Below are 19,300 nucleotides of genomic sequence, written 5' to 3' on the forward strand. Positions count from 1 at the left end.
GCACCACAACAATTAAACATGGCCCTAAATGTTTCTGAGAAAGTCACTAAAAACTAGACATTACCCTTATTCTTTTTACAATTTATCTACAAGTTAAAAACTGTGACCAACTGAAAAAAAAACACTGATGATTGATTGATCCAACATAAACGTCAAAGCTCTGTAACTTCCAAATGTCACCATTTTATAAACATGTTCATAATTCAGTGTTCCTTCATTTTTTCATGATATATTAGAATTGTAAATGAATAATTCACCCTGCACCAGTCATTATTTCTCTATATGTTTATCAAATAATACATGACAGACATTGTCATTAAGAAACAACATCTTAATGCAGGTGAACTGTCACTGCTTTTGTGTCTTGTAATATAACATCATATATTATATTTTCTCTGATGAAAACCTTGCTTCACTAAAATGAGCAAAAGGTTGATGTAGCATCTTCACTCTGATTTGGTTATTATTTGACATTTACATTTTAGATCCTGTGTTAAAATGTATTTGTCAACATTTTTTTTCTTCTTTTTTTGTCATTTTTACCATGTACAAGTTAGTATTATATTAGAAATGTAAAACACATTGAAATTCTAAGTTACAAATTATCATCTTCCCAAGTATTTTAAACCAGATTTTAGTGCAAATATATCAGTACACTTGAAATCAGACAAAACTGACTTATATGTAAACTGTCAGCAAGACATATGTTTGTTTTAAATCAATGATTTGATAATATTGAGGAAAACGTATTAACTTCATTGACAGATTAATTAGCTTAAAACAAGACATTTTTCGAAGTTAAAGGTGAAACAATCTGCCAAAGGAAACAGTAAGTATTCATCCATATAAAGAATTTATTTACCTAAAACAATCTCCTTTATCTTACAGAAAAGTTACTTCTGAGTCAGTTTTCCCTTATTTGAATAGCACTAAGATATTTGCACTACAAATTTGACTAAAAATGCTTGATTTTTTGTTTTTGTAGTGAACTTACTTAATTATTCTTTACAGCAAGTAAGAAAAGCAAAGAGCCATTAAACACATAAATGCTGGTCAAAGTTTAGTTGATTAAGGGGTTGACTGAAATGAAAAAGCAGAAGTATGCAAATCAAGAGCAATAAGAAGAAGCACCAATAGAGGAAACATCTACCTCTTTCCTATAATATCTCATTTCAGTTCTGATTCAGTCTATGAGTTCAATAAATTAACATTAAGGCTGTAAATATGGCAGAGAAGCAGCCCCAATCACAAGGTAAGTTCATCTCATTCTGCATGAAATAAATAAATTCTCTAACATTTTAACTCAGTCTGCATCTTTCCAAATACCAGGGGTTTTCAGACCTTTTGTCACAAGAGTTAAAAGTAATCACAGGTCAAGAAATATTTTTTGAAAATGTAACATCCCCCAGAATTATATAGAGAACATATTTAACTCTGTGGTGGCATCATCCATCTCCTATGGTGTAGATATGTTTATTTCCAGCTAAAAGGCAGCAGTTATGTTCATCAGGAAGAATAGCTCTGTCTGAACATGGCCTCCTTACTCAGTTTAAATGACAAACAGAAGAACTTTTGTTAAAATAAATCTGTTACTGAGCGAGAGAGCAGCTGTTAAACTTTCTGAGCATCACAGCTCCCAACAAACTCCGACATATGTCACATATTGTACTTTTTTTAATGCCAATGCTCAGTTTCACATTTATTTTTATCTGAACAAAATGTGTTTAATACCTGTATGGTTTTATTCTATGGTTTAAGTTTTTAATAATTGTAGAGTCTGTTATTCCTATTTTTTCTGTTTATCATGACCTGCTGCCATAATTATCCCATTGTGGCACAAAAAATAGATTTAATGTACCAGTTAAGCGATATACAATATTTTTTTATCAAACAAAAAAGCTTTTCTTTTGTTAAAAATGTTGATTTTGGTCAATAAATGGCTCAGAAATCCCTCATCCACAACCAGAATATTGTTATATTCAAGTTCAACTTCAATTTAATTTCTTGAACATTTTTGCAAAATGTTTTTCACCTTGAAATAAATTGATTAGCATATTAGAAATAATATTGATTAGTTAGTGCTTTAGTTGTGCTGAGCATTTTTAATGTGTTGCTTTATAGTACAGCACATGACCCAGTTCTGCATTTCATGTTTCTGATAGGGGAAACTATGCCAGATAGTTCCTAATTTGTGTTGCAACGTATATTATGACAGGTAATTTTATTAAAAGATGAAATAGCAAAGAATGAAATATTTCTGTACATTACATTGATTAAATGTTTTGAAACTCACTGATCTTTCAGGTAAAAATGAGAATGAAGGTGTATATGAGGAAGTTGAGGCAAATAAAAAGGGTAAGTATAAAATAATAAAGATTTTTAAGTTTAAACATAAGAATCCTTAGAAAGTTCTTGTAAACAACTTATATTTTGAACTTTTTCAGCTAAAGCAGTGGATGATACTGAAGTGATGTACCAGAATGTACGTTTTCAGCAAACTCTTGACATAAAGGGTAAGTTCACAAAAAGAAGAAAGATATACAATATTAAAGTTCTCATTATTTGCCCCAATTCTAAGGACAAATCAATTTCATGTGGAAACCTGTAAAATGCTGCTTAGCTAATATTTGAATCATTTTTGATGTTTCCATTTCTTGAAAAAAAAGAGAACAATGTTCTCCTTTTTAAGAGACTTCTTTGAAATAAAAAAAAAAAAGTCTTAATGAAAATAATTTGAAGCTCTAATATTCCAGATGGCTAATCCTGATTTGCATTGGAAATCTAAAAGCAATCATGATCCAACACTATGGTATTTGCATTGTTTATTCAAATCCATATCAGTCATTGTTTTCTTGGACAAAACACTTCATCAGCTTTACCTGCAGATTTCATGGCAGCCTTGTTCCTGTTGTTGACATAGAATTTTAAGTTAGCACAATACTGCACAGGATAGCTTTGACACATATAAATATAACATAGAAAGTTAAAGTACACTCTAGGTTCATATAAATTTAGATGAAACTAAAAACAACGGCTCAATCTCTGAAACGCAGATAAATTCTTAAAAGGAGGATCAGACAGAAGAAACAGAAAACATAGGCCTAGACTCCTTGGATCTCTTGAGATAAGGAGCCTATATGCCAGGCAATTAACAAATTCCTGAGCATGGTTCAAAAGTTCACTAGGATCTTAAAACTTTTTATAAATAATTTTATCTATATTAGAATTAACTATATTTCTTTAAGCATGTTTTAAAATAGTTACTTATTAGATCCAAACTTATAGTCATTATTTAGCATTACATTGTGTGCAAGCTTGGTTAAAATACAAACGACTTTTTTGTGGAAGAGATAGCGCTGCAGCTGCACTCTATATCAAACTGGACAGCGGCAGGTACGAAAGAGCCGGGCCATATATCTGTCTTTGGGGCTCTTGAGCAGGAGGTAATAAAATTAACATTAAGACAGCCCACACAAAGGAAAAGAACACACCTCCTAATGCATATATTTAAATGATGAGATTACGCATTCTATAAAATGATTTGGTTTACAGCAGAAGTTGAAATCTCTTTGTGCTGGGTGAGAGTTTCCCGGAGGATGCATCTTCTGTCTTTTTTACTCAGTTCTTTGTCTCTGTTTTGTAATGTCTTGGACTTTTGATGTTCTAGGTGAGATGATTATTGTAACATTCTTCTTGCATTGATTTTCTCTGGATAAAACTCTGAATATCTGAAGTCTGACGTCATACGATTGCTCTTTTCTCTCTGCACACTTACACAGACACAGGAATTCGGGACTAAGAATTAATTAACGAGCTAAGATCAAGTTCTTCATCTTTTTAATTCTTAACAATTGGGGGCTTCGTCCGGTCCTTTTTCTCTGTGTCTCTGTGTGTGTTGCAGTGGAGGCTTGTTTGTTTGTGTTAGCCTGTGGAGCGCAGCTGGAACGTTGCGGAGTGATCTGCAGCGTGGCTTTTCCGCGGACTGATCTTGGTTAGTGTGTGATCTCTTTGTGTTTTTTTGTTTCTTCTTATTCTACTGAACCATTAGATAAGCTGGTACACACCCGTAGTTGGCAGTGGCGCGCCTCAACCACACTCGACGGAGTGTGGATTTAGCTAGGTTGGCTCAACCTGAGATTTTACTACACTTAAACGAAGCCTGTGAGTTGGGGTGTGAGACAGGAAAAGGTTTGAATCGACCTTGGAGTTTTGGTTCGCTCCGAAAGCAGCTGATTATTTGCAGGGCTTATGAGAATTGGCTACGGTTGTCACCACGTTCCAGTTTTGTTCTGGATCGAAAGGACCTCCAGATTTAAAAGTTGAATCACTTAAGCTATTGCCCGAGCTTGAAAGGACTTATGCTAAATTGGGAGACGGTCTCCTTCCGCAGCAACTAGTGCTGAAAATGAAAGTGATGTGCAGTGAAGTGCAAGAGACATTGGGGCCCCAAAGAATTAAACTCTTCTGTTATCGATAACAATAGGGACTTTCCTTTTGCTTTCTTCTCTTTCTTAATTTTCTCGTTTGTCTCTGTGTGTTGACGTTATTTTGATTTTTTCCTGTGTGTTGACCACCTTGTCTGTTCGTGTGTTTTCGGTGTTTTTTGTCTGTTTGTGTTGTTTCGCCGGCGTGTCTTTGTGTTTTTGTCTTTGTGTTTATGTCAGTACGTTATCTGTTTGTGTGTCGGAGTGACTGAGCCGTTGTTTGTCTGTGTGTTCGTTGTGCGGTGGTCGTGTGAGTTTTGCCGTTGTCTGTGTGTGTTTTACGGCTCTCTGTATGTTATTGTGTGTATGGGAGACGGCGTTTGCAGCTGCTGAGTGAGTGTTGTGTTATTTTGCCGCGGTTTGTGCTTATATACAATTTGAGAACTAATTATAAGAATAATACTCTCTAATATTAATAATATTAATAATACGATGAGATAATTTTTATCAGGCTATGTGCTTATATGGCGGTTGATTTTAATAATAACGTGTTAGCTTGTTAGTCTGCTTCTGTCTCGTGGCTTACGGTACAGGCGCATGTACGGAGCTACATTAGCATTTAATTCAGCAGTTGGCTTGTTACGTTTGATGTGACTCCGGCTCGCTTTACAGTTGTCATGGCAGATGTAGTTCGTCAATAAAGTGATGTTGTCATTTTGTTTGTCTGTTACACGTAGGCAGGTCGGTGGTTGTAAACACATTGTGTCTGCAGAACAACTGCAGGCTAATTTTTCCCTGGACAGATGCGTCTGTGAGTTTACAGCAGGCGACACAGGACAGAAAGTTGTGGACCCGTTTTGGTGAGTTGGCCAGGCATTGAACACTTCTTTATACAATGATTGTTATCTGTGACTTTTTATGGGGAACCGGTGAGTTGTAGTAATAATGCTAAATTTAGAGCGGTGTCTGAGGTTTTGTCGCACCTCAGTCTACTCCATTCTCTGCAGTGCTGGCCTATATTTTAGTTGTTGATTAGAGTTTACAGGTGGAACCAGTTTGCAGGGTAATTTTTTGTTTTTTGTTTTTTCTCTCTCCTGCATAAATGTTTGCTAAGTAAATGTGTTGTTGGTAGCTTTTCTATGGTGATTAGAATTAAGCCTGTTGATTTGTATAGATCGGATTACAAGTGTTTTGCCTAGTTCCACCTCTTAACAGAAAAAAAAAAAAAGGGAGGTGTGATTGTCTGTGGATAGGATTGGATTACATTACACCAGTATTCAAATCCCTTCACTGGCTCCCTGTGGCTCAAAGAATATATTTTACAATACTGTTGTTAGTTTACATATCACTGACCGGTTTAGCACCACAATACATCTGAAGATCTGCTGTTGTATCAACTTTCCAGACTATGGTTCTGGTTCTGGTTCTGATTTTGCAGAGCCAGAACCAAGAGAGGGAAGCAGCTTTCAGCATCTGTGCACAAACATTTGGAAGTTAAATTAGTGGGTGGTCTTGTTTCGCAGGGCCTAGTTTCACACGTCATAGTCTGGTGCGGTGTCATATTGCAAATCTAATGAATGAGAAACAAATAAAAGTAATTGTATAATGACTAAAATATTAGACTCTTGGCTGTCAGACTATTAGGCTGTCCCGTTTCTTAGATGTGTCTCCTTTGTCACACTGATTATCAGTCACACCTCTGGAGAACAGATGTGAAACTTTGTTTTTGGTGTTGTTCCGTTCAAATAGGAAAGTTTGTCTTTTTGGACTTTAATACTGGTGCTGTGTTGTGGATTAATGTCTTTTATTTATTTATGAGGGATTTAAATTTGATTTGGGGGAATTTCAGATTTGTAGGTTGGACGCTTTCAACTAAATTTTTATGATTTTGCATTAAGCGCTAAATCTTCCGTTTTTTTCCCTGACCACACACATTTTTACTTAGTTTTGGCTGTTTTGGATGCGGACCTGGGGAATTTATTTTCTCTTTTGCCGCTCCGGGTGTTATTTCTAAATTTTTGTAGGACATTTACATACATCCCTATATGTTTTTATATGAGGCCATAGAGTTGTGGAAGGGATATTGTTTTTTCGGAGAAACTATAAACTATATTTTTATTATAATTTGTAGGAGCATTTTCGACTGGATGTGCTGCCTGTTGTTCCTCCCTCCGTGTCTATATTTGATAACAAAAACATTCAGATTTGACTGGTGGTGATGCTGATTAATGGGGAATAATTTGTTGCATAATTTGCATATGTTTCAGTCTATGGAGAGTAACTGGATGGAAAAGGGGGACTTCACTAGCGATTGCTTCAGCTCCAGTTAGTGGATGCTTGGTATTCAGTGCATAAACAAAACAAAATATCACTTGTGGGTGTGGCCATGGTGGCTGCTGCTCTTACAATGTCTATTTTTCACTCAGGCTCCTGTTGCAGCCACACACTCTGGTCCCCGTATGTACTTGGCTCCGAATTGGCAGACTGCAGTTTCAGGTTGGCATGGCAGTCGCAGGCAGATGCCCGGATGGTCAGGTGTCAGGTAAAGGGGTGGATGGAGGACGAGTGTGCGCTTCAACACTTGTCATTGCCTTGGCGAGGAGGGACATTGAGCTCTGCAGTGTCCCCATGGGCCGTCATCATCTGCTGAAAGACGATGTGTTGTGTGTCCTGCTTCCTGCACACCCCCCATGCTGCAATGGTCTCAGGACATGGTGGACTTTGACCTCACAGTTCAGTTTATGAACACACCCCACAGAGACTTGTGGAGGAGGGATTGATGGGAGAACTCCTGATCAGCATGAGAGTTACTGGACATTTGTTGTCATTTTTGGTGGATGCTGGAGCCACCTCTATGAACACTGTGATGCCTTCGACATGCATTCTGCTGTGACTGTATATTCTGCGGCTTGCACTGCTGAACTGTTTTTGCTGCAGCCGCTGGAGGAACACCCTTCTGGAAACCCTCGACCCAGGCACTTACACCTACGGGCAGAAGTCTGACCTGTCTCATGTCTTTCTGTTTTAGGATATAGCCAGTCTGAATGGTATCAGGAGCAATTTGAGGGAACATTTAGTTGGCAGGGGCTGGACAGTGGTTTCTCAGGTTATTTTGTGGCACCAGAGAGTGTTGCTGCCGCAGTTTGTGTGACTGTGGTACAATTGGTTTAACATACAGGACGAAGCAGTAACACATGTTTCTTTGGTTCTGTAACACAGCAATACAGTTCAGGACTTAGATGGTGTGGTAAAATGCCTTTTATATGTTTTGAATTTGAAAATTATAGTTTCTCCTCCTCTATTTTTTCTCTCCATCGACTGACACGTATAAAATATAACAAACAAGAATTGTCTGTGTAAACGCTGGTTTTGGGACGTCTTTGCTCCCTGGTTATCACAGTCTGTTTGACATCACACCAATCACATTTGGTTTTACAACCTCGTCCTCCCATTTGATTTACAGCAATTTCTGGAGACAGGAAGATAGGACAACTGGCAGGACACATGATTTGTAGAAGACTGTTTTGACTTTGGTAACCTTGTAGTGCCGGTCAGTACTTTTGGGTTCCTTTCTGACTTATATTTTTATGTTGATTTTGATAGCGTTTTATTTAGTTTTTCTCTTGCTGGGGTTGTAGAGATGTGTTTTCTTTTCCTTACACAAGGTGACCGTTTGTGGGATGTACTTCTGCCACAAAGGTTTGTTTTTTATTTAGGAATGTTTAATTGGGTTTTGTAATGGTACTTGGCTAGTTGTCTATTTTTCAGTAGATGTGATTTTGGTTTAGTGTGTTGATAATCTCCTGCTATCTGCTGCTGCACATTTGGCTATACCTCATTATAATTTGCCGTTTAATTTGGATTTTTCTATAACATAACTGACGTTCTTTGCAGTTCTGTTTCAGAAAAAGGGGGAGAGCAGATAATTCTCCAGTAAAACATGAGAGTGAAATGAGAGAACGGGAGAAAGCATTGCTTCTGTGGTGATTCATGCAAGGACTGTTGATGCTTAGCTATAAAAGTTTGTAAATGGTAAGTATTGCGATTGAATAGGTGGAAAAGAACCACGTGGTAAAATCATTCAACATCAACAGAGTTTTTTGCCAGAAGAACTATCTATGTGGAAGGCAAGCAGAGCCATCATGAGATGACATCTAATTAAAGAGTATGTGCCATCCAGCCCGCACATATATACAAATATGCACATCAATAACTTATTTTTGCAGCTTAAACGGAGACGGTTCATTGTGGATGCACATGTGTGTTTTCTTGTCTAGGTTGGCATGCTTTCAAATCTATTTTCAGTCAAACATTTTCCCAGGATTTCTTTTGGAGTGTATTTTTAATTACAACTTTATTTATTATATTCTTGTATTATACTTTAATAGTTTATTTGAGTTAGAAGGAAGTGCTTAATTGATTAATTTTTTGATACACTGAACAGATAGAGAATAAATGTCACTATAGTAATCTCTGGCCTTGGCCCATCATTTTTGTGTGTGGTGGCCCGAATCATAAGAGAAACCGTCACAAGTCAGGTTAATAAGGTGATTCTCCCGAAAATATTAGAATTAATGTTTTTCCAGTAACACGTGGAACGACACAGGTAGGTTTTCACAGGTAGGTATTGAGGGTTTTGAAGCCATTTCTCAGGATTTTTTTATACAAGGAGTACAATTAACTGTCACAAGGATTTGATTACTTATTAGATTCCAGTGATGGATTCCAGGAACTAATGAGGTAGGTTGATGCTACATTTCAGGTATCAGGATCTCCAGGAAGTGGAACAAAATCCTGGGTTTGAATCATTTTTATTTTTGGTACAATATATTATCCATAAGTTGCAGGCAAACGTGGGGATTGAATGGAACAAAATACAAAATTGGCTAAAATCTGTGCACAGACAAAATTTTAATGGGGTAGTTGCAGTGCCTGTTATATTGCCTGTTGCTTTGTTGTCTGTTAGGATGTCCATTAATAAATTTACAGGGCTTTTCTCTTCGTACGAGCATGAGATCAGAAGAAGATTTCCAGGGCCAGCCGTCAGAACTCCCAGATGGACAGGTAACCCTGTACATTTATCTCATAAAATTTTTTTGATGAGTTACAGTTAATAGCAGCGGAGTTTGTGGAGTACCAGGGTCACAGGAGAGGTCAGAGAAGAGATCTGCATCAGGATACACCTGGGTGAGGCTGAAGGTCATCAAACGGCAGTGGTCTGAATCCTGCTTCACTGAGCTCTACCAAGTCATGGAGAGGACGTCCGAGCCGCTCCGACTGACGGTGGATGAGAGACCTGGTTCTGATGGGGCCAGCAGAGGATCTTCACTTCACATCAGACCCAGAGGAGCAACACTCTGGGCCAGAAGGATAGCAGATTTATTCCTGCTATAGGTTCTGGTTCCTGGAGTTCAACGTTTGAGGCCCAAAACAGGCATAATAATCCTTTTTGGGTTTTCTCTGATTGAATGAGAGGATGAAATCCCTCAATTACACTCACGGTGTTGGCATAATAATCCAATATTCAGTGAGCTTCGCATATTCAGGATGGACGCCTGCTAAAACTGTCGGGATCAAGAAGAAAGGAGTTGCCGATTATTGCGAACTCTTGCGAACTGTTGCGAACATTTCTTCTATTTTTTCTCCAGTTTTTTTTTTTTTTTAAATTTTCTTCACCAAAGATTTTATATCTTTCAGGAACAATCGATGGACACGAAGCAACATAAAGAAGTAAAGACATTATTGTTTAATATAAGTGTATGACTGTATGTATTGGTGTTATTTTTCTCTTCACAGCATTGTTGTGTTTTTCATGTTGTCGTTTTTACTGTTATTGTTTTTACTGTTGTTATTTTAGTGCATAGTTGAATGTTTTTTACTGCTTTTAGGTGACAGGAAGTTTTTTGTGATTTGTATTGATGTTATGTGATGTATGTTTTTCTTCTTTTGATGTGACTGGGGGAGCAAGTCTTGTTATTTTTTGGGGTTTTGTTTGTCGGGGGAATGTTAATCTTTTGTTAAATCCTTATGTGTTTGCTCCCAGGTAAGTATGGTCATACTTTAGGTGATCTCTTTTTTAAAGAGATCAAAAGGGGGAATGTTGACATAGAATTTTAAGTTAGCACAATACTGCACAGGATAGCTTTGACACATATAAAATATAACAGAAAGTTAAAGTACACTCTAGGTTCATATAAATTTAGATGAAACTAAAAACAACGGCTCAATCTCTGAAACGCAGATAAATTCTTAAAAGGAGGATCAGACAGAAGAAACAGAAAAACATAGGCCTAGACTCCTTGGATCTCTTGAGATAAGGAGCCTATATGCCAGGCAATTAACAAATTCCTGAGCATGGTTCAAAAGTTCACTAGGATCTTAAAACTTTTTATAAATAATTTTATCTATATTAGAATTAACTATATTTCTTTAAGCATGTTTTAAAATAGTTACTTATTAGATCCAAACTTATAGTCATTATTTAGCATTACATTGTGTGCAAGCTTGGTTAAAATACAAATGACTTTTTTGTGGAAGAGATAGCGCTGCAGCTGCACTCTATATCAAACTGGACAGCGGCAGGTACGAAAAGAGCCGGGCCATATATCTGTCTTTGGGGCTCTTGAGCAGGAGGTAATAAAATTAACATTAAGACAGCCCACACAAAGGAAAAGAACACACCTCCTAATGCATATATTTAAATGATGAGATTACGCATTCTATAAAATGATTTGGTTTACAGCAGAAGTTGAAATCTCTTGTGCTGGGTGAGAGTTTTCCCGGAGGATGCATCTTCTGTCTTTTTTACTCAGTTCTTTGTCTCTGTTCTGTAATGTCTTGGACTTTTGATGTTCTAGGTGAGATGATTATTGTAACATTCTTCTTGCATTGATTTTCTCTGGATAAAACTCTGAATATCTGAAGTCTGACGTCATACGATTGCTCTTTTCTCTCTGCACACTTACACAGACACAGGAATTCGGGACTAAGAATTAATTAACGAGCTAAGATCAAGTTCTTCATCTTTTTAATTCTTAACACTGTCATTTAGCTCCAGGGCAGCTGTGGCATAATGGTGAATGTATTGCCCTGCATTGGAGTTCTCTTGACTGGATAAAGTGCCATTGCAATTATAGGCTATTTATTAGTATTAGAGAGTGGAGTTTTTCTTTTTCTAATAAAGTAGAAATATTTATCTACAGCTGCAGACATAAAGGATAATAGAGGCTTCTGTCTGTTTACATTTTAAAGTTCATCTTTGTTGTTTTAATCTCTGTAGAACTTCTGCCAGACAAGGCAGCAGAAAGATGTCGCCGCTATCAGCAGCTGTGTTGCTGCTTTGGGACTCTGTGTGTCATTTTGGTGCTGAGTGTCATTGGAGTCTGTGTTCATTGTGAGTATACAAAACTAAAAGGCCATGAATGTGATTTCTGTTTATTTGAAATGATCTTTCTTATAACTTTGTTAGTTTATAAAACAGTTCAATCTTCAACAAAAAACTGTAATAGTGCTGGATCTTCTATTTCAGCTGGCAGGATTATTGGTTCAGATTGGAGAATAATTTAAAGATGACGGTCTTACATCTGAAGATTCTAACTTTTATATGTTATAAATGTCATATTTATCTTATTTTTAAAAGTTGTTTATATTGAAACTGAGTAGAAAGCAAAATTTAATTCAATCTGGATCAACTCACACAGAGAAAAAAAAAGCAGTTAGAGGATTTTAATGAACAAATCTTTGGCGCTCGAACCGGCGGAAGACTAGTGAGCGTAGATCGCCGGGGGGGAGATGCTGAGTCCGGCGAAGCTCACTAGTCTTACCCCCCGGTCCGAATACTGATGATGGAGCAGAGCCTTGGATGGAGGAGCGCGTAGGGCGCCTGGAGAATGGTCATCGGGCTGAAGGTGGAGATGGGGAGGAGGTGGGCGAAGCACAGCTGACGAGCAGGCAGATCCCCGGAAGCTCGTCTTCTTGAATGGACCGGCTTGACGTTGATTGGCTGGGACGCGCGAGGGCGCCGATCCTGATTGGCTGCAGCAGGGTGTGACGTGATTGAAGAGGATCATCTGTGATGTAGATCAGCTGTGTTCTGTCTCCCAGCTTGAATTTACGCCTAAGCTCCATTTCAATCTGGATCAACTCACACAGAGAAAAAAAAAGCAGTTAGAGGATTTTAATGAACAAATCTTTGGCGCTCGAACCGGCGGAAGACTAGTGAGCGTAGATCGCCGGGGGGGAGATGCTGAGTCCGGCGAAGCTCACTAGTCTTACCCCCGAAAACGAGGGTGCCGGCCGAGGCCTAGCTGCCTGCAGTCCGACGGACTGTATGCAGGCTCTGAAGCGGGGCCTGCAGTCTGATAGACTTGTTAGGCACGAGCCGCATCGTTGGCGGGGGCCACTAGGCACGAGCCGCATCGTTGGCGGGGGCCACTAGGCGCGAGCCGCATCGTTGGCGGGGGCCACTAGGCGCGAGCCGCATCGTTGGCGGGGGCCACTAGGCGCGAGCCGCATCGTTGGCGGGGGCCACTAGGCGCGAGCCGCATCGTTGGCGGGGGCCACTAGGCGCGAGCCGCATCGTTGGCGGGGGCCACTAGGCGCGAGCCGCATCGTTGGCGGGGGCCTGCAGTCTGATAGACTTGTTAGGCGCGAGCCGCATCGTTGGCGGGGGCCACTAGGCACGAGCCGCATCGTTGGCGGGGGCCGCTAGGCACGAGCCACGTCGTTGGCGGGGGCCACAAGGGACTGACAGACGTATACAGGCCTGATGAGCATGATGTGCTATGAGGAGCGGAGGGGGGACCGGTTGCTGCCGGGCTGAAGGCTGAGGATCTCTGGTCTGGCCGGTTCCCCTTGAAATTTAATGGTTAAAAATGGCCCAAAAAAAAAAAAAAACTACATCGTCATGCTGACTGCTCACCTGATGACATGGAGCGTTGGGCTTCAAGCACAGTTGCGAGATTGGGTCTGATGTAGGAAGTGAAGGCCGAAGATGACCAGCGGCCAAGCTGGAGGAGGGAAGCGATGGGGACGCCTTGTGCTGGGGCGGACGTAGCAGCGCCTATTCTAAATGGATTTCCTGAATAATGATCGGGGAGAAGGCCGCCTTCTTGTAAATAGGGCGGAGGTGGCGGATAAACGAATCTGCGGTCGTGGGGAAGCCTACGGGAGCTATAAACTGGGGTTTAGCTTCCTGATAGATTTGATGCCTTTTGCACACGAATTTGAGTGTGGCACGGAAGGGGCAAGATGGCCGTCTATGCGTGCGATAGAAAAAGTACGAAGACCTTTAATTTTGGAGTGCGTGATTAGGAGGGTGCAATGGTCGGGGAAAAACTTGATATCGGAGATTGATAAATCTTTTGGAGGGTTGAAGACTGGAGAAGCTGAGACGAACTCGCCCGACCTGAGGAAACCATAGGATGCTTGGAGAAGAGCGCAGGAGAGGAGCGCTTTAACGTAGTTGGAGAAAGTACAAGCTCGGAGCACGGTGATGAGCTTTCTGAGTAGAGGGAGAGTGATAGGCTTTAGCTATTGGAATACCTGGTGGAATGCTTAGAGGTCCAAGAGTAGAAGTTTCACGGCTGGGTTCGAAAAGAGACTGGGTGCTGTGCTTGGTTGCAAAAGTTTTGTGTGAAGGCTGATTCCTGCGAACGACTGTGGATATAGGGGATTTGACTGACGATGGTCGAAACAGTGAGTGATGAAGGCGAGGACGTTGGACACAGTGACAGAGTATGAGGTAGAATTAATAGCTTCTGGCTGAGGATCACCGAGCAGGTGGTTGGTACGGCGAAGCTTAGGCAAGAGGACTTGGTCGACCTAGCTGACCTGTTGTCTGCAATATTGAGGCGCAGCGATATTGCGGGGCGATGTTGTACAAGTACTACACTCTGGTGAAAGAATAGGAACCTCTCCAAAATGTGACTTTTGTAGAGTCGGAGTCACTGACTGAAATGTTACTTGGTTAAAAGTCTTAAAGTATCTGAAATGCCCTGTACTTCGAAATACTTAAGTAGAAAAGTATATAAATACTTTTTTTTTTTTTTTTTTTTTTTTTTTTTTTTTTTTTTTAATACCACGCTGCTGTTGCGGGGGCCCTCCAAGGGGCGCGAGCCGCGTTGTTGGAGGGGGCCCTCCGAGGGGTTGGAGGGGGCCCTCCGAGGGGCTGGAGGGGCTGGAGGGGGCCCTCCGAGGGGCTGGAGGGGCTGGAGGGGGCCCTCCGAGGGGCGCGAGCCGCGTCGTTGGCGGGGGCCCGCCGAGGGGGGGCCCGCCGAGGGGCGGAAGCCGCGTTTTGAGCTGTGAATGATGTGTCAGCGCTAACTAAAGGCCGAAGGCCGCTGGTCTGCCGGATTACTAGGTAAGAATGTGTTAAAGACTGTCAGTGCTCCATCGCCAGGCATTTGAAAGATACTCACGTAGCGGATAAGAACGTTGAGCTTCACGCACAGCTGAAGTTCAGTCCGACATGAAATGGAAGGCTGGGGATGGCCGATGGCCGAGCGATAGATAGAAGCTGTAGGAACACTTGGACAATGGTTATGCTGAACCGGCTGAGGGTGCAGAAAAGATAGTAGTGCCTTTCGTTTGGGAAGCTTATGAGGAGGTTGTAGTGGTCAGGGAAGGATTGGGAACGGACTAAGAAATTCGAACGATGCTAGGAAGGAAGCGGATGATGGGGGCGCTTGGTGAAAGACGACCCTTTGTAACGGAGATACCTTGACTAAGGATCGAGGAGAGACTAGATGATGTGCTAGATCGCTGAAGCGCTACACAGAAAATAATTCCGACAGGCAGAACTGGACGTGACAAGTTTGGATCAACAATCATCGAGACGGTGAGTGATGAAGGTGAGAACTGGACGTCTTAAAGTATCTGAGAGAGCTGGAGGAGTAAGGGAGACGGATTCATAACTGAGCAGGACTTGGTGACTGATTGCCGGACGACGTAAACGAGGAAGTAGTAGAAGGGCAAAACCCGATTTTGTGCCATTACGTGCTGAACACAGGAAGGGATATAGTGTCATTTAGTCGAGCGTTGGTTCTAAGAAGGATGGATCAGCTCAGGGAGAGTAATGGCCGTGAGTAGTGACAGGCAGCAAAGACCTGGCTTCTTTCATAGGCTGAGCGAGTTCTACGGGGAACGCAGAAGAGGAAATGAATGAAAGGTATAAATCTTGATTGACATGATCGTCACTTCTAAATTTGTCCAGCAGATGGTAGCAGGAGACCATGAGAAAGCCATGAACTGCGTTATCATGAGCTTGAGACTTAAATTCCCATAATACATTCGAATTGCACGAATATACAAAAACTACTGAAATACTGGTGAGACTTATATTAATTTTCGGACTAGGCGATTATGCTAAATGCTTGTTTAGCGATGAGCGTGGGCTCTTAACGCCAGAGGTTGTTGGCAACTTGAGTTTAAGACAAACCGGTTCGCGCTGAATTCGGGAAGTAGAATAGCAGATGCGTACCCGACGCCTTAGAAAACATGTATTGCCTTAAGCGCCGCTCTCTGGTGGCCAGCGAGAGCCGCACAAGAGATCGACCAACTACGCATATTTAAATGAAAAATAGGCAGAATTACGGGAGCTAAACGAGATACTCAGACAGCACAACCCCTAAATATAAAGAAGCAACAAAGAAAAAACCCTTATCGAACCAGACTTAACACCCGGACTCGTCCGTGACTTTAAAGAATCACGTCCTGTTTAAATAAGCTGAAGCTGTGGCAGACAGCCTGAGGGCCTCTGGGATTAGAGGGCAGGGTGTGCCGAGGAGCGACTGGGCTCCTGGCGGAATGGAGCGATCTAAGCCAGCAACTGAGGCGAGGGCTTCGGGGCCGGGCGGGGAATGCCGGAACGAAATGCTGAATTGAGAGTCGGTTAGGCTGAGATGAGGTGAACCCAGCTCGCTGACTGCACAAAGCGTTCAGATGTCCCTGAGATGTACAGATTGACCCGCCCAGGGGCGACATGAACATGCGTTAAAGTGCTGATGAACTGACTGAGAGCTGAGCGAACGGCTGATGTACTGGACAGGAGCGGGTACGTCTTACCTGGCAACGCCCTCGATGGGCGGGAGAGGTTACGGTATGATGAGACTGAAGAGCCGGCTGGGAGCCGAGACACGGAAGTGAGCGCAGTGGTCCGGAGGCAGCGTACGCCCGGCGACGAACAGGAGGAGACCGTCCAGGTAATGGAGCCAGTTCATGATGAGACAGCAGAAACAGCGGAAGGAACCAAAGCAGGTCTTGGGGACAACCTGCGCACGACTGCGGGGCAGCGTCAGAGAGCCGCAGCAATTGAACGATCGTGAGCCGGAGCAGGGAACCAGGCGGATGACGGAATGTGACCACGACGTGAAAAGGGAAGATGTCCCGCTTCGACGCCGCCGATGGAGGCCGAAGGAAGGCTAGGAGCGGCAGTAGGATCTGTGAGGAGCCACTGGAAGATTAACGAAGTGCAGCCGGCGGCCAAGGGATGATTCCTGGACCTGAGCGGTGAAAGAAGGGAAGGACATCTACGGTGCTCTGCAGACCAAAGACGAAGCACAGCTGACGAGCAGACAGATCCCCGGAAGCTCGTCTTCTTGAATGGACCGGCTTGATTGGCTGGGACGCGCGAGGGCGCCGATCCTGATTGGCTGCAGCAGGGTGTGACGTGATTGAAGAGGATCAACTGTGATGTAGATCAGCTGTGTTCTGTCTCCCAGCTTGAATTTACGCCTAAGCTCCATCTCTAAAAAATTACTTTTTTTTCTTAAGTAATTTCATTTTTTTTAGTTACAGCAATTCATGAGAGCACTTCAAATGAGCTGAACCAGCTGAAATCATCCCAACAGGTTCTGCTGGAGGAGAATCAGAACCTGACAAACCTCAACAACAAACTCAGTTCAGATAATAAAAATCTAACGATTCAGTTTGACAACCTGACTATGGCTTCTCATGCCTTAGAAAACAACATCACCATGCTGACAACAGAAAAATCCAACCTGACTTCTCTTAATGAGGAGCTGAAGGAACAAAAGAAAAACCTCACAGAAAAAATAAAAAACATGGAGGAAACCTGGGATGGTCTCAATGTCAGTCGAGCTCAATGGAGCATTGATGAATACTGTCCAAAAACAAATGCTGGTATGTTCATATTTTAAACAGTTTGTCCTGAACTACATTATCACGTTTAAAATAATAATAATGATATTATGTAAACATATTTATTAATGGAATCTTTTTGTAAAAGGGAGAAGCTGCAATAATTGCCAGAAAGGCTGGACTTACAAACCTTCCAGTTGTTATGCTTATAACAATGCTCCACCATCTGAACACCTGACCTGGGAAGATGCTCGAGAAAACTGCAAACAGATGATTGCAGATCTGACTGTTGTTTCTAACCAGGCAGAAAAGGTAATGGAAGAACAATTTTAATGGATTATAAATGTACACTGACTGATAAAATTGTAGAATCAATCATTTTGAGTGTTTAGTCAGTTTTCAGTCAACATATAAACAGAATTATCTCTTCTAATTCCTCAGGATATTGTCCAAACACTAAGTCCTGCTCTTTCACACATTAATGGATACTGGATTGGTCTCAGAGCTGTAGGAGGGAAATGGAAATGGACTGATGGAAGTGATCCGACCAATCAGTGAGACACACATTGTTTCTTAAGCTTTGTAAAACAAATCCTTGAGCCTTGATTTAATTGATGTTTTTCCTTAGAGCCTGGATGCAACAGCCTGCAACTGATGGTCAATGTGTAACTTCTCGTGAGGACCGAGAATGGAGATCTGTGAGCTGTACTAATAGAAACTCCCGGATCTGTGAGAAGAAGGCTTTATCTGTTTAAACATGAAATGTTGAGGGTTTTGACAAGCTGTTTGGAAAACCTCATTTCAGAATTATGCAAATTTCTGGTTGATTTTTTTACAAGCTCATTTTAAAAGGCTTTACAAATTTCACATGTTTTTCTCACAATTTATAAATGTAAAGTTTATCAATAGATTCATAAACCAGACAAAATGATTTTTTATGGTTTCTTAAGTTTTTAATGATGGTTTTTGAAAGAACTTTGCATGGCTTCAGCATGATTTTAGGATTCCCACTGCCTGTGGATCTTTTTTTGAATAGTTAACATAATTAAGTAGTGAATTTAACTATTACTGAACTTATTTTGTGCAATCTATTACACACAATAACACAATTGTTGTTTTTAAAGATGAGAATAAAAACATGTCTGCCATTTTTCTTTCTGACATGTTTTCCTATTATACAGCTTGTCTGTTAGGTTCATCTCCAGGATTAGAGGACTAATGTCTCAGCCAGATCTAGAGAAACTCATCCATGCGTTTATCTTTAGTTGCATTGATTATTGCAACAGCGTCTTCACAGGCAAGCAGCTTTCAGCATCTACACAAAAAAAAAAAAAAAAAAATGGGAACAAACTTCCAGAAAATTGTAAAACAACGGAAACCCTGACTTCCTTTAAATCTCAACTAAAAACAAACCTGTTTAGAGTTTTATTTGAAATGTAATATGTAAACAATGTATTGTTTATTCCATGATGCATGACTTTGTGTTTTTGATGTAAAGCACTTTGAAATGCCTTGCTGCTGAAATGTGCTGTACAAATAAAATTTGATTTGATATTTTGATTTAAGAAACACTGATGGATTGATTGATCCAACATAAACGTCAAAGCTCTGTAACTTCCAAATGCCACCATTTTGAACTGGAATACCTTTCATAGATATGTTCATAATTCAGTGTTCCTTCATTTTTTCATGATATATTAAATTTGTAAGTGAATAATTCACCCTGCATCTGTCATTATTTCTCTATATGTTTATCAAATAATACATGACAGACATTG

At 40.9% G+C, this 19,300-nt stretch overlaps 1 protein-coding gene across 1 annotated transcript; it reads left to right on the forward strand.

Annotated features, from left to right (window-relative positions):
- Window positions 1–1,210: 1,210 nt before the first annotated feature.
- Window positions 1,211–17,855, forward strand: LOC129370842 (uncharacterized). Its single transcript, XM_055047057.1, has 6 exons — window positions 1,211–1,252; window positions 2,305–2,355; window positions 2,445–2,513; window positions 11,704–11,817; window positions 17,214–17,564; window positions 17,671–17,855. The coding sequence occupies exons 1-6, from the start codon at window positions 1,225–1,227 to the stop codon at window positions 17,853–17,855; spliced, it is 798 nt and encodes a 265-aa protein (XP_054903032.1). The 5' UTR covers window positions 1,211–1,224.
- Window positions 17,856–19,300: the final 1,445 nt, after the last annotated feature.

The sequence above is a fragment of the Poeciliopsis prolifica genome, unplaced genomic scaffold (genome assembly GCF_027474105.1).
Source record: "Poeciliopsis prolifica strain line A6 unplaced genomic scaffold, Auburn_PproV2 SCAFFOLD025, whole genome shotgun sequence".
NCBI classification, from domain to species: Eukaryota; Metazoa; Chordata; class Actinopteri; order Cyprinodontiformes; family Poeciliidae; genus Poeciliopsis; species Poeciliopsis prolifica.

Excerpts from the sequence above, each read along its gene's own strand:
- LOC129370842 (XM_055047057.1), top strand. The coding sequence starts at position 1,225 with ATGGCAGAGAAGCAGCCCCAATCACAAG. Across the intron at positions 11,818-17,213 it reads CATTGGAGTCTGTGTTCATT|TTACAGCAATTCATGAGAGC; the intron begins GTGAGTATACAA and ends CATTTTTTTTAG. Across the intron at positions 17,565-17,670 it reads CTGTCCAAAAACAAATGCTG|GGAGAAGCTGCAATAATTGC; the intron begins GTATGTTCATAT and ends TTTTTGTAAAAG.